Source organism: Beta vulgaris, chromosome 6 (genome assembly GCF_026745355.1).
Source record: "Beta vulgaris subsp. vulgaris cultivar EL10 chromosome 6, EL10.2, whole genome shotgun sequence".
In the NCBI taxonomy this organism is placed as follows: Eukaryota; Viridiplantae; Streptophyta; class Magnoliopsida; order Caryophyllales; family Amaranthaceae; genus Beta; species Beta vulgaris.
In genome coordinates this window covers 60,348,933-60,363,676 of record NC_079207.1, presented here as the reverse complement: position 1 = coordinate 60,363,676, position 14,744 = coordinate 60,348,933, and the positions used below count along the sequence as shown (strand labels likewise).

Genomic DNA, 14,744 nt, shown 5'->3' with positions numbered 1-14,744 from the left:
TAATGACTTTCGAATTAATTAAAGATAAAAGAATCTTATATCTTACCTTGATAGTAGTGAATGTTAAGCGATAAGGAAAGCGCAAGTACTCTGTAACATATCTGCATTTCATTGTAGGATGATTAGAAGATAATACTCCATCTATTTCAAAAAAATCTGAATACTTGTTGGGACACGTAGTTTAAGGTAATAAGTTGTAGTGTAGTTATTAAATGTTATTTTATATATAAAGTAGATGTAATATGAGTTGCTAGGGTATTTTTATTAGAGGAGAGAGAAAATTTGGTAACTTCTTATTGATTAATGGTAGAGTGTGGGTCAAAGATGTGCAAAAGAAATACTACCTCCGTTTTCTATTATTTGCAACGATTAGACATTTTCCCTTTCTAGTTTATATCAAATCGTTGCACATAATTAAAAACGGAGGTAGTAATATATTAATAGTGGGGCCATACCAAAAATACAAGTCTTCAAACTAATTCAGAACAAACATAAAAATAAAGTGTTCAAACTATTCTAAGACGCATAGAGTATCACATAAAAAGTTTACAAAAATGCTACGGCCCTTTCTCTATGACATGTTATGCACTTATGCCAACTTATTACGTTACTTTCAAGAATAGCTAGCAAGTTTCAGAAAATAAATATGATGGAAATATTAGACCGCTTTAAATCAACAAAAATAATTCTTAAATAATGGATGTTCATATATGTAATATAATACTTAAATTGTTCTAAATATGTGTAAAATTTGATTATTCATTGTGTCCTACACATATTTACGCTCGTTAATATCTAATATATATATAATACTAGAATTGATAAAAATTTGATTTTTTGAAATATAATTTGAAATGATCAAGGTTTTACAAGAGAGTGTGTATGTGTCATTTGTGTCGAACATTTTCCAACTTTCATGGCTTTTATACTACATTTGAACATCATTTTGTATAAGAATGCATATAAAAAGCTCTATGTTTAAAAAATGAATTATAAAGTGGCAAATATTTTATATATATATATATATATATATATATATATATATATATATTATATAATATATATATATATATATATATATATATATATGTATATGTATACTGGATGATTAAAAATAAAAATAAAAACAAAATTATATGAATGAGTATTTTACCAATAAACCCTCATCCTTTTATAAGGACTTATGACCCTCATCATTTATACAATAACGACAATATTTTGCTAATTTTAGGATGACCGTAAATTCCTTTATTTATATCAACATAGAAATAAAACAATAATTATTTGAATATAAATTTATAAAAGAAAAATATGTGCCAACACGTTTGATAGAAAAGGCTTTTCATTTCGAAACACTAACCCAGCAACTTGTCCATTAACAAACCATGGGTTCCAGTGCGTGTCTGTTGAAAGTTCTAATTGGTTTATCCACTCCAGTGAGTCCACGTATGATATAGCGGCATCTTGATCACCACTACAATGTACACAAACATCTAAATTAAGGTAAAGCATTAACAAAAATAAGAAGATGATGTCTTCAAAATAGCAAAAATTAAGAGCAATAATGCACCTATTTTCATACATCTACTTTGAGTATCTTTATATCAACATCATATTACGTACTCCCTCAATTACTTTTTTTTTCCTTCACTCGGTTAACCTTGACAATGAATAATCACCAATATATAAGAAACAGTAGGTTTGTGTAAACCTTTCAGGTTCTTCAGATCCAACCTCTTACTTCCATGAATTGTCCTATGGTGTGTGTATAAACCTCTTACTTCCATGAATTGTCCTATGGTGATTGTATAAACATCTTATAGAGAAGATTGCTTCCAAAATGAGCCCCTTGCATTGTTAGTGATGAAACTTTTCATGACAGGATCGCAAGGTTCAACTGGATAATAATGTTTTACATTATCGAGGAGTAAAGTGTAATCTTGCTTGCCTTAGTCTACCTAAAATTGCTCACATGCGGCCAGTACCAATGATTGACTTTAATGAGTTGTATTATGTGAGCTATAATATGTCATTTATTCTCTTATTTTATCCTAGAATACACCTATATATTGTAATAGCATCTGGATGATGAGGTAGAGTTTTATGATCAATATAATTCAGCTCATATTACTGCCACATTTCTTTCTCTCCTTGCTTCTCCAGCTTTCATTGAGCTATGCTAAGTGTTATATTAGGTAAAATCACACTGGGAATGATATAGTTCTCATGGTATAAGAGCAAGCCAAATGATTACCACTGCTGAGCACAATCCAACTAGACCATCCAAGAAAAAACCCTTCAAAATCTAACCATTTTTCCTATAGTCCAAGAAACCCGCGTTCTTCTTAAACACCTCAAAAAACCTTCCTTTTTCCTCCCAAAATCCAAACTTCACCTTGAAAATTTTCTAAACCATTTCTAGGGTAACTTTCATTGATATGCAAAACCCATTGTTCCTTCAATCCTCTAATGAAGCTGCTTCTATTCAAGTTGAGAAACTTCAGTGAGCTACTGACTACACACGTCATGGAGAAGATGGAAATCCATCATTTGTCATCTAAGAGGAAGCTAGCTTTGTCAATGGTACTAGCATTAACGACCAGGAATATGAGGTAAAATCTGAACTGTGGGAGATATATAACAATATGGTTGTAGCTTGGATTCAGAATCATGTCTCACCATCTGTTATAAAATTCATACTGTATATCAATTCTACTAAGGATATATGGAAACAATTGGAATTTAGATTTGAGTTGACAAATGGTTCTAGGAAGTATAAGGTAAAGAAAGATCTATGAACATGATACCTACTGTAACCAATCCAACTTAAGAAATGAAAAAGTTTATGAATAACATAAATCAAACTTGTAAAAGGAAGAATCAAGAATGTTTCAGGTTTTAAATGGGTTGGATCCCAATATGGGTCATAGAAGAGCCAACTTCATTATCCTGATAAGTCCTCTCCATATAGTTGAAACTGGTTATGTGCAAAGTGTGTAGAAAGAAGGGGCACAATGCTGAGAAATGTTGGTATGCCACTGGAAAATTTCCGATATTACATCCCCGATATGGCATTCAAGCTCAATTAGGCACACACTAAAAGAGCAAGTGGGAGGCTCAAGCTTGAAACGGAGTTACGGAAAACAACATCTTTTAAGGGTGATAACAAATGTGTGCTAGGGGGAGCATGGACTGTTGTTTACTCAGCAACAAATGGAGCAACTAGCTATGTTGTTTCCAATTCTGATGAATGTGAAGGGATCAAGCAATAATGAAGAAATTGGTCTAACATTTTTCAGGTATGATTTCATGTTCTCATCTACTAACTCCATAAACGAGTGAATTGTGGATTCGGTAGCATCTGAGCACATCACCTTATCACTGAGTAAGCTGAGTGATGTGATCAAAGTTCAAAACTCACCAAAGATGAAGTTGCCTACTGGAGCAACTACTCAAATTACCCACAACGGTAATCTGAAACTCACACCTGATCCAAGCATCACTAATGTATTGTGTGTACCAAAGTTTGATTTAATTTCTGTGTAAAAACTGGTGAGAGATGAAATTGTGGAGTTAAATTCCTTCCTGGAAGGTGTGTAATCAGAGACATACGCACAAATCAAGTAAAGGGCACTGGTGAAGAAATGAGTGGCCTATACTACCTGAATACTACACCCAACACTTGCGTTACGTCAAGAAAAACTAGTGAAGCTCAAAACAACCCCCTGAACCTGCCTAAAACCAAAACCTGATCAGTTTGCCATGTATCATTGCAAGCTAGGATCCCTCTGAAAATTACAGCACATTGTTGTTGTTAAACTTCACATCCAAAACAAAAATTTCATTTGTATCACCTGTCCAATGTCCAAATTTACTAAGCTTCCATTCCCTGTGACCACATCTCATGCTACTAAACCATTTGAGTTGGTTCACATTGACATTTCGGGGTCCCTATAGGGTTTGCACTAGAGGCAAATTTAGGCACTTCTTGACTGTGTTTGATGACAATACAAGATCAACATAGATATATCTACTAGAGTATAAATGTCAAACATTCGGTACTCTGGAAGCCTTCATGAGTTATGCAAAGAATCACTTCAGAAAGAGTATTAAATTCCTAAGGTATGATAATGCTTTGTAGTTCAGTGATGAACCTTGTAGGAATTTCTTCACTCAACATGAAATGATTCATCAAACATCATGTGTAAAAAGGCTTTAACAAAGCGAAGAGTGGATAGGAAGCATAGACACATCCTAGAAAAGTCAAGAGCAATGAGGTTTCAATAATATTGTCTCCCTCGTCTAATGTACTAAGGAGATTATTTCATGATTGTTGTTCACATCATAAACAGACTACTAGTTCATGTTCTCAAAAACAAAACTCCCTATGAAGCTCTTTACAAAAAGGAACCTATGAAGGGGTGCCTTGCAATTGCCTGCAATCTAGATTATAATGGTGACAAATTATCCCAGAAGGGTACCCATCAGTGTGTTCCTGGGATATCCTACAACACAAAAGGGTTATAAGCTTTTGAATTTGATAACAAAAAATATGTTTATCTCTAGACATGTTCCATTTCATGAAAACATATGTCCCTTCCAAAAAAATGCCTCACAAAACTACATGAGCCATGTTCCAAACCCTCAACCTAGTGCTTCTCAACCTACATTTGATGACAACTGGTTCATCCAAGATGAACTTGAACCAATTGATACTCCACATATACCAAACACTCATACTTTAATACCATCTCTCACAAACTCACTTCATTTAGACAAACAACACCCACACCACATGCTCCTATAATTACAAGAACCATAACAAAACGAACCCTACTAAGTTGGCTACAAGATTACCATACAGACATGTCCAAAGCTAACCTTTCTTTCTCGATGGAAGATTATGTCTCCATCACTAGTGTCACTAACATTGTTGTTCACACCTTCTTATGCTTCCTAGGTCACCTCACCTTTAACCAAACAAGTTGTGCTCTATTCAAACATAATGCTCTATCCACATAAGATTAGAAGTAGAAAGATCCTATGTTGGATTCTCCATTTCTCAGGGAAAATACACTCTAGATCTCTTGAGATAATACAACATGATGGAAGCAAAACCTTTGCAGTTATTTCTGGACCCTAATCTCAAACTCACACTTGATCAAGGTGATGTCTTACACTCTCTCGCTGAGTAGCAAAGGCTCTTAGGCGAGTTGATCTAGACCAGATATCACTTTCTCTGTTAAGTTGTTGAGTCAACAATGCACCAACCCACTACTGTGCATATGCAAGCAACAAAAGACTATTGAGGTACCTGCTTGGGACTTATAGTCAAGGAGTTTTACTTGCTTCTACCTCAGCTGCAAGGTTGACTATATATTGCGATAGTGATTGGGCATGGTTTTCAATATCAAGAAGATAAACATCTGGATATTGTATCTTACTTGGACGTCTTCTATTTCGTGGATGGGACGGAAATAAAGTGTGGTAGCCAAATCAACACTGAAACACTTGCCTACTACAACATTAAAGTATGACAACCAAACTGCAATTACAATTACCGTTAACTTAGTACTGCATGAAAAGACTAAACACTTGGAGGTATATTGTCATTACATCAGAGATAAGGCCAACTCACGTGAAATTGTGGCATAGCATGTCCCCTCAGGTGATTAGATTTTAGACATTCTCATTAAGGTCCTAATAGTCCAACAACACAAGAAACTTTTGGCCAAGCTGAGAGCTTCCTCAAATGACTCACTTCCAATCTACAGGGGAGTATCAAACTGTATAGTGTAATCTTGCTTGCCTTAATCTACCTAAAATTGCTCACATCTTGTCACTGTGAATGAATGACGGTAATGAGTTGTATTCTGTAACTTGTAATATGTCCTTTATTCTCTTTTTTGTCCTAGAGTGCACCTATATAATGTAATAACATATGGACAATGAGGTAGCGTTTTTATGATTAATATAATCAAGCACATATTATTGCCGTCATTTCTTTATCTCTATTCTTTATCTCCTTCTTTCTCCTGCTTTCATTGAGCTTTACGAGGTGTCACATTTGGTAAGATCATACTGGGAATAATATAGTTCTCATACATTGGTTTAATTTCAGTTGTATTGGTGCCAAATTTTCATTCTTCCTAAGAAAGTGCTTGTAGAGATTCAATCTATATGTAGTCTTTTCTTTGGACTGGGAGAGATATCAAGGCAAGAAAAGCACATGTATCCTGTGATCTTATGTGCTTTCCTAAGATATGTGGATCGAATGGATCCTATATGCTCTCCTACGAGATCTAGCCTTAAGAGATGTGGTGGAATACTAAGCACTAGCTTAAGTGGAACAAGTCAGTTGTTTCTAAGCACTTTTGTGCAGCCTCTATGAAGGAGGATAGACTATGTATCTGGTGGATTCATGCCTATTCCTATTACATCAAGCATTTAGACATTCGGGGTATATGAATTCCAAATGATTTATCCTTGTCCTTGAAGAATATTCAGAGTAGGAGAGGTCTTGTAGTGAAATTTCATTTACATGTTCACAAGAGAAGGTTCTTCATCAAGCACTTATATAAGAAAATGAGGAATAGTCAGACTCATATGAGCAGATTGCTTCTTTTGATATTGAACTGTACTAGAATTTAGCAGCTAGCAAATGTAGGAAGACTAATAGTATTGTTATTTATTACTGAGAACATCTATAATGTTTGAATGGAGAAAACAAGCTACCTCATGGTGGTATTAAATTGTCTTGTTGGTGCCACTAGTGGTATGTGAAGAGTTCTCCTTAGAAATCCTTCATAAAAGGTGGGATTTGGAGAATATTGATATCTCATGCTATTATCTTGGTTAGTTGTACTCGTTATTTGGTTGTAATTACTCCATTTTGTTGTTCGATTTTTAATAAGAATTTAGTTGCTAAAAAATTTGCTTATGTGCTTGATGAGTATTTTCAAATTACCGACTTTTTGCAAATTTTTAGAAATGTATAATTAGAGATATTAATGGTCAAAGTTGTGCATCATGAAAATAAAAGACTGAGGTGAATATATGACAAACAGTAGCTAAAAATTGGCTACAATCCCTACTTTGTAATAACACTCTGCTATGTTATTTAGTCCCTACTTTGCATCAAAATATAAGATAGTTGTTGGAGTTTTAAACCTTATAATTGACAGAGATAAATGTCGACCCTTGTCATACTTTATGTTCGTCTTATCTTATAATACACTTAGGTGGCTAATATAGGATAGATGTTCAGTTTTTGTTAGCAAGATATTCTGTATAGTATCTTTGATCTTTATCCTTTCTAATCTCTTGTAATGTTTTGTTGCTATCCTCTGTATAATACTCTAATCTCATATATATCTATAGCTCTATATAAATATGCCACGACTATTAAATGGGAATCATCATGCTTTACCAATCTCTTAATGGTATCTCAACCACGATCAAACCCCGCCCATCTTACTTGGATCCGCCAAGATAAAATATTCTTTGACTCCCTTAGCCACACCCTTTCCCCGTCTCTTGGCCCCCTCATTTTCCGCGCCCATACCTCTAAGAAGGCATGGGACATCGTCCTTGCTCACATATATGCCAACCTTCTCGTGGTCATATCAAACAACTAATATCTCAAGTTAAAAATCTCACTAGCCTCCTCCTCTATTGAAGACTATATGGACAAAGATCTCATACCACATTCTTCATGGTCTTAATGAAGACTACAAAATCCTCCTTGAAGTCGTTCAACCCCGCGTGTTTATTCATTGGCTACTCCCCAACTCAACACTCCTACATTTGCCTAAACATCACCATAAACCGCCTCTACTCCTCGCGGCACGTCCGCTTTGTCGAGAACACCTTCTCTTATGCACATCAACCCACCTCGCCAAACACCACCCTTGTCCCCACCATTGATGCATCGTGCACCTTCTCTAGCCCTATTATCTCTTCCAACATGCCCCACAACACACCAATACTCCCTGGCCACCTTCCACCCCTCACTCTCCCACCCCCTCTCACACTTCCACCACTCCACCCTCGTTCCCACCGTCGGCTTCCCACCCTCTACTCATCCCTACCAAACACAAGCCTTCAACAACATTCACAAATTCATTCAAAAACTCAACATGCATGCCCAACTTACCCGTATCGAACCCACCACCACCAAACAAACCCTAAATGACCCAACATGGAAGATGCTATGCAGACCCAATATAATGCTGTAGTCCGAGATGGCACGTGGGAGCTAGTTTTCCCTTCACCTTTAGTTGGTTGCAAATGGGTTTTTTGCACCAAGTACATCCTTGATGGTTCTCTCCAAAAATAAAAACTCGGGTCGTCGCCAAAGGCTTCCACCAAAGACCCGACCTTAACTATATCGAGGCTTTCTCTCCGGTGATCAAACCTGCCACCATGCACCATATTTTCAGTGTCGCTTCTACTAACCATTGGCCCTTGCGTCAACTTGATATAAATGATGCCTTTTTGCAGGGAATTCTACAGGAAGATGTTTTTACAAAACAAACCCCTAGTTTTGTCGACCCACAAAATCCCAACCATGTATGCCGGTTGCAAAAATCCATCTATAGACTCAAGCGATCCCCCGGTGCTTGGTGCACTGATCTCCAGAATTATCTCATAGGTTCCGATTTCTCCAACACCCACTCTGATACCTCTTTGTCTTCTCTAAAGCTCCCTAACCTATATATGTACTAGTTTATGTTGACAATATAATCGTCTTTGGTGCTTAGCTTGCCCCACAACTGCATCCACCTCCATTCACCATCTTGGAGTTTTGTTTCCACTCAAATACTTAGGCTCTCTCTCCTACTTTCTTAGTGTAGAAGTGCATCCCACTACTAGTGGCATCTTCCTAAGCTAAAGAAAATATACCTCCTCAATGGAGCCAACATGCTCAATGTTAAACCTGTCACTATCCCTATGGAAGCCAATTCCACTATCACTCTTCACTCGGGCAACTCTCTTGAAAACCCCATTGAATATTGCACCTTTGTAGGAAGCTTATAATATCTCGATCTCACCCGACCCAATGTCGCATTTATTGTGAACGAACTCTCTCTTAGTTCATGCACGCACCGTACCACTGCTATTTATTGGTAAGCCCTTATACTATTACTTCATTACTTTAAAGGCACATTGTCTCATAGTATCAACCTCAACCACAACTCCCCTCATACTTTACATGCCTTTTCCAACTCCAGTTGGGCAGGTGATGATGATGACTTCATTAGTATAGCCGTACATGTGCCTATATTATGTACCTATGCCAAAATCCCATCCCCCAAAGCCCAAAGAAACAACGCTCCGTAGCTTAGTACACCACTGAAGCCGAGTACAGATCTTTTGCTCAACCCGTGGTGGAACTCACCTGGCTAAGCAATTTGCTTACTGAATTAGGTCTCTCACCCCTCCCCCCTCGACGGCAACTGTGATAATATCGGAGCCACCAACCTAGCTTTCAATCTTGTGTTCCATCACGTATGAAGCATCTTGGTATTGATTTTTATTTCATTCGGGAAAAGGTGCGGGAAGGTACTCTTCGGGTATGTCCATGTTGTTGATGATGACTAGCTAGCTGACGCTCTTACAAAGCCCCTTACGCGTTGTCGTTTAGACATGTTGTTGGCCGACATTGGACTCACCTTGAGGCCGTCCATCTTATGGGGGCATGATATTGACCCTTGGTCATACTTTATCTTCCTCTGATGTTTAGATACACTTAGGTAGGTGGATAATATAGGATAGTAGAATATTTAGTTATTGTTAGCAAGATATTCTGTATAGTATATTTGATCTTTATCCTTTGTAATCTCTTGTAATAGTTTGTTTCTATCCTTTGTATAAGACTCTAATCTAATAGCTACCTATAGCTCTATATATATATGCCACGGCTATTGAATGGGCTTTACCAATCTCTTCAATTATATGTTCACTTGCATGAAATTGATTCCTTATGATGATAGGTAAATCTTGGGCTAATTTATTAAATGGATATGTTAAATCCTTAGATAATTAATTCTCTTATGCTCAATCCCATCTATATATGTATCCTTGCAAATTTTGCAATTCTCCACATTAGTAGATTTAATATCGTCAAGAAAATTGATCAGGGTCATCAGTACTTCAGTACTGACAAGAACCCCACATAACTAGAATAATTAGTATTTCCTAAATTTGTCCTAATAAATTAACTAACTCCCTTCAGAATATCATATAAATTTGGGAAAGTAGCAAGTGCTCGCTTTTTAGTAATATATCATGTAACTTTATTTGTGTTGTGAAATATATTTTCAGAAAACAGATCAACAAGAACTTTAAGATTGAGAGATATTCCATAAGTCACCTGTAGATTAGTGCACGAAGGAGCGTTTTTGCGAAATTCCGATGATAACTTATACTACTTCGAACACTTAATGTATATGACAAGCTCCGATTGCATCTAACCCATAAATCAACGGTTCCCTGATAAATACACAATTATTAGGTAGTTAAAAAAAAGTGAGCAAATATACATCTATGACGAAGTAATGATATACATGTCCACTGGTTACTGGTACATAACCTAATCATTGAAAAATAGTTTTAATTGATAAAGCTATATTTTATTAGTTATCAATGCTTATAAGTTTCATATGATAATCTATACATACACCAAGCCTTTCATTGGGCAATTAAAGTGAGCTTCAAAAGCCTTATTTTGAAATTTTTTTCTTTTTTTTTTTTTGACGGAGAAATTTATTTTGAATTCAAATGAATATCTTAACCCACTTTTAACTAACTTAGAAATTCATATTTGTTGTCAAACCTCATAATACATTAAAAGAATGTGTTACTTTACAATAAGAACATGAAGTATTTAACAAACAAACCAGTTACAAAATAAAGTTGAAAGAACTCGGAAAATCTATCCGCCAACTATGTTTCTCTCCCTCCTCTCTCTAAAAGCCCTAGTTTTTGTTTTGGCAGTTTCGGTTGTCACCATCCTCTTAAATGGTGATAAACCTCAATTTCTAATTATTTACATTTGTTTTTCTAGTTTTTGTTAATGGTAATTCTCTTTTCCATCTCATTTGCAGTGTTCTATACCTAATTATTGGAATATATGTCTCTACTAGTGGAGTTTAGAATTTGATTTGTTAGTCTCCTTTTGTGGGAGTTCAAAGTTGGTTTTGTGGTTTGTTGCAAAGATACAGTGTACAAATTTCCAATCACTACCGGATTTTTATGCGCTATTTACCATTAGCATTATTTACCATTTTGCCATTATTAACCCTGAACCCTAACTCTTATCTAACCTTAATCCTAATCTAACTCTAACCCCAACCATAATCTAACCCCTAACCCTCCCCTCAACCCCACCCTATCCCCCACCCTTGGCCTCCCCTTCCTCCTCAGGCCAACGCCCCACCCTCCCCCTCCCCTCTACCACCGCAACACTCCTCCCCTCCACCGCCCCCAATTTAGAAATCTCCCCATCTTCTCTGTTTTTCCCAAATAAACCGTGCAGTGCACATCGCACCACCAACCCCTCGCCCTCCCTCCGCCGAAATCGAGCCAACTAAGTCGGTGCACCACCGCACCACATACCCCCTCTCCTTCCCTCTGTCGAAATCGAGCCAAGTAAGCCCATTTTCACGCTCTCTCTCTCCTTTTTTTTTCGAGGGTGGTGCTGGGAAATTTGACGTGGAAGGGGTGGTGCTGGGAAATTCGACGGGGAAGGGGTGGTGCTGGGAAATTCGACGGGGAAGGGGTGGTGCTGGGAAATTCGACGGGGAAGGGGAGGCGGAAATCAATGGGGAAGGAGTGGGGGACGGGCAACAGCGGTGAAGGGGAAAATCGATGGGGAGGTAGTGGGGGACGGGCAGCGACGGTGGAGGGGAGGGTGGGAGAGAGGTTGCGGCGGTGGAGTGGAGAAGAGGGGGAGGTTTGGGAAAATGAGAGATAAGAAGTTTGGTTTGGTGCAGTGGTGGCGAATTGGTCTGGTGTGGTGGTGGCGGTCTAGTGTGGCGACAGGTGATGTGGTGGTGGCGATTTGAGGCTAGACTAGGGTGGGGTGGTGGGAGAGGAAGTGTGGGGGTTGGGCTGGCAGGAGGTTCTGGTTAGGGGGTTAGAGTTTGGGTGGGTTAGGATTAGGGTGAGGGTGGGTTAGGTTTACATATTAGGGTTAGGTCTTAATGATGGTAAAATCGTAAATAATGCTAATGGTGAGTTAACGGAAGTTAGAAAAAAGGTATTTGGCAAGCGTTTTTGAAGACTCAAGGGTATATGGTGAATTTTTGGAACATTGAGGCATATGATGAATTTTTTTAATTTGTCGGGGGTATTTGATGAAAAAATTGTAGAAATTATTTCTCGCAAAAAAGTTACATATAATAGGTTTAATGTCATACCTCAAAATATATTGGTCTTGCCTCTAAAAAATAAAACGGTTTTTTCACCATATACCCCTAACCAATTTTTTTGAACCATATACCCTCGCAAGTTTTCAAATTCACCATATACCCTACACTTTTCAAAAAATACATCATCTTGCCCTTAATGACTAACGACGTTAATGTTCGTTAGTCATTATCCCCTAATCCTAATTAACTAACCTATATATAAGTCAAACCCTAACCCTAATCTCCTAATATAATACCCTAACTCTAACCTTTCCCACCCTTTAACCATTCCATCATTGCCCGACCAACCTTGCAGCCCCCGCCCAACCATCCCCAAAGCCCCCCTCCCAGCCAACCCCGAAGCCCCCCTGCCTCCCTAGCACCCCCTCCCCCCCAAACACAAACACTACCCCTTGCCTCCTTTGCTCTCACTGCACCCTCGCGCAGCAGTTGCGACACCGACGTCTTCCTTGTCGGCAGCCTCCACTGAAATCTGTCCACAGCCGCGCGTAGCTTTCCCCCTGCTACTCCGCCTTTCTCCTTCGCACACTCCTCTCCCTTCACTCGCTGCTCCTTCTTCGCTCGTTCCACAGTCGTTGCTCCTCCCTCACTTGTTTCCATAGTTGTTGCTCCTCCCTCGCTCGTCTCCATATAGTTTGGTCCCCGCATCAGATTTATGGGGTTAATATATGGCTGCGGGGGAAGGGGAAAGGGGGTTGCGGAATGGGGGAAGGGGTAGGATTGCTACCTGCTGTGGTGGGGTGGGGATGGGTGGTGGTGTTAGGGTTAGGGTATTATGGTTAGGGTTAGGGGGTATATTTAGGTTAGTGAATTAGGGTTAGAGGGGGATTGGGATTAATAATTAACAGAGTTTAACGCCGTAAGTCATTAAGGTTAAGTGGATGCATTTTTTCAAAAGTGAAGGGATATGGTGAATTTCATAAGTCGAAAAAGTATATGGTGCAAAAAAAAATTATCAAAAAATATATATGGTGAAAAAATCGAAAAGAAAAATACAATGGTGTTGCATTTATTGGACTCTAAGATGGGGAGCCCAGCCTACTATTGAAATATGATCTACATAAAAGATTTTGAGGGAATGTGTAAACTTAATTAGAAAGCTTTGGAGCATTTTTTACTTAATCTTGTTTTTTCTTCCTTTGGTTTATATATATACTCCAAAAGACTAGAGTACATCCTCCTATATCTTTTCAAGATATTATTAATAACTTTTTATTTTGTCAAATCTATATAGTTTGATATTCACGTTGTCAACACATGATTTTTTGTTGAAATCTAATGGGTTGCTCACATGTCTGTTGTCTAATATTAGATAAATAATACAAAGAGTATCATTATAAGTTAGAGGAATTACTTTTTATTTAATTTTAGATGAAACTTTCCATCAAAATTGAATCGGTTAATGATTAACTGATCCGGTTAAGGTCCAGATCAGTTAATCTATCATTGTTAAGCGCTGCTAGCCCACTCGATTTGGACCAAAATCAGATCGATAAGCTGGGTTTTAACTGGATTGGATGGACTTATTTCCACTAGTATAAGTGGACCGAACTCTCCTCCTATTACGATTTCTCATGCCCATATTTAGTTTTATCACATTTAACAATTTTAACATCGGTATCTATAAGTAAAAGTTTGAAAAGATAATATGTTGCAAGTATATATTGAAATAAAATTAGTAAAATCCCACTTAACTGTATTTTTTCTTTACATATAAATTAGTAAAAAAAAAAATGCTAAAGTACAAAATGTGTATATTAAAAGAAAATATTGGATAAATATTCGTAAATACGAAATGTTCAAGCAACACAAGTAAAAAGAGAAAGTATAATATATGTAAGTGCCACTTAACACATGCTAAGGTTTGCAGTTTTATTTTCATTCCGTCCATAACGAGACGAATTATTTACTTTTCATATATATACCTACATTTTTTTAAGTTCTACTCAATTACTGCAGATATAATATTTTAGACAATAAGAGATAACATATTTTTTTGGGTCACTTGCATTAACAAATAGAAATATATGAAAAAGGAGAACATGGGGTCCACTTATATTAAATAAATATAAATAACAAACAAGAGTGAGACATATGTCAATTAACTAAATAATATTTCTTTTTTCTATTTAGGAATAAAGCAAAGTAAATACTGAATGGATTGAACGGACAGGGAGTAAATTTTGACCAGTATATGGATATATACTTCCTCCGTTTCTTAATAAATGCAACATAGAGAAAGTGGGGAAATACCAAGGAATGTAGAGAGACAAAGTTGGGACCACAATAAAGTAGAGTAATTCAAGTGAT

General features: G+C 37.2%; 1 protein-coding gene across 1 annotated transcript in view; it reads right to left on the bottom strand.

Moving 5' to 3' along the window:
• The window catches only part of LOC104897293 (serine carboxypeptidase-like 8), a 72,768-nt gene that overhangs the window by 1,213 nt on the left and 56,811 nt on the right, over window positions 1–14,744 (bottom strand). Inside the window, exons 9-11 of the mRNA XM_057396069.1 lie at window positions 10,376–10,494; window positions 1,361–1,474; window positions 47–101 (exon numbers count right to left, since the gene is read on the bottom strand). Of these exons, the coding sequence (XP_057252052.1) occupies window positions 47–101; window positions 1,361–1,474; window positions 10,376–10,494 (288 nt within the window). The remainder of the gene's footprint in view (window positions 1–46; window positions 102–1,360; window positions 1,475–10,375; window positions 10,495–14,744) is intronic.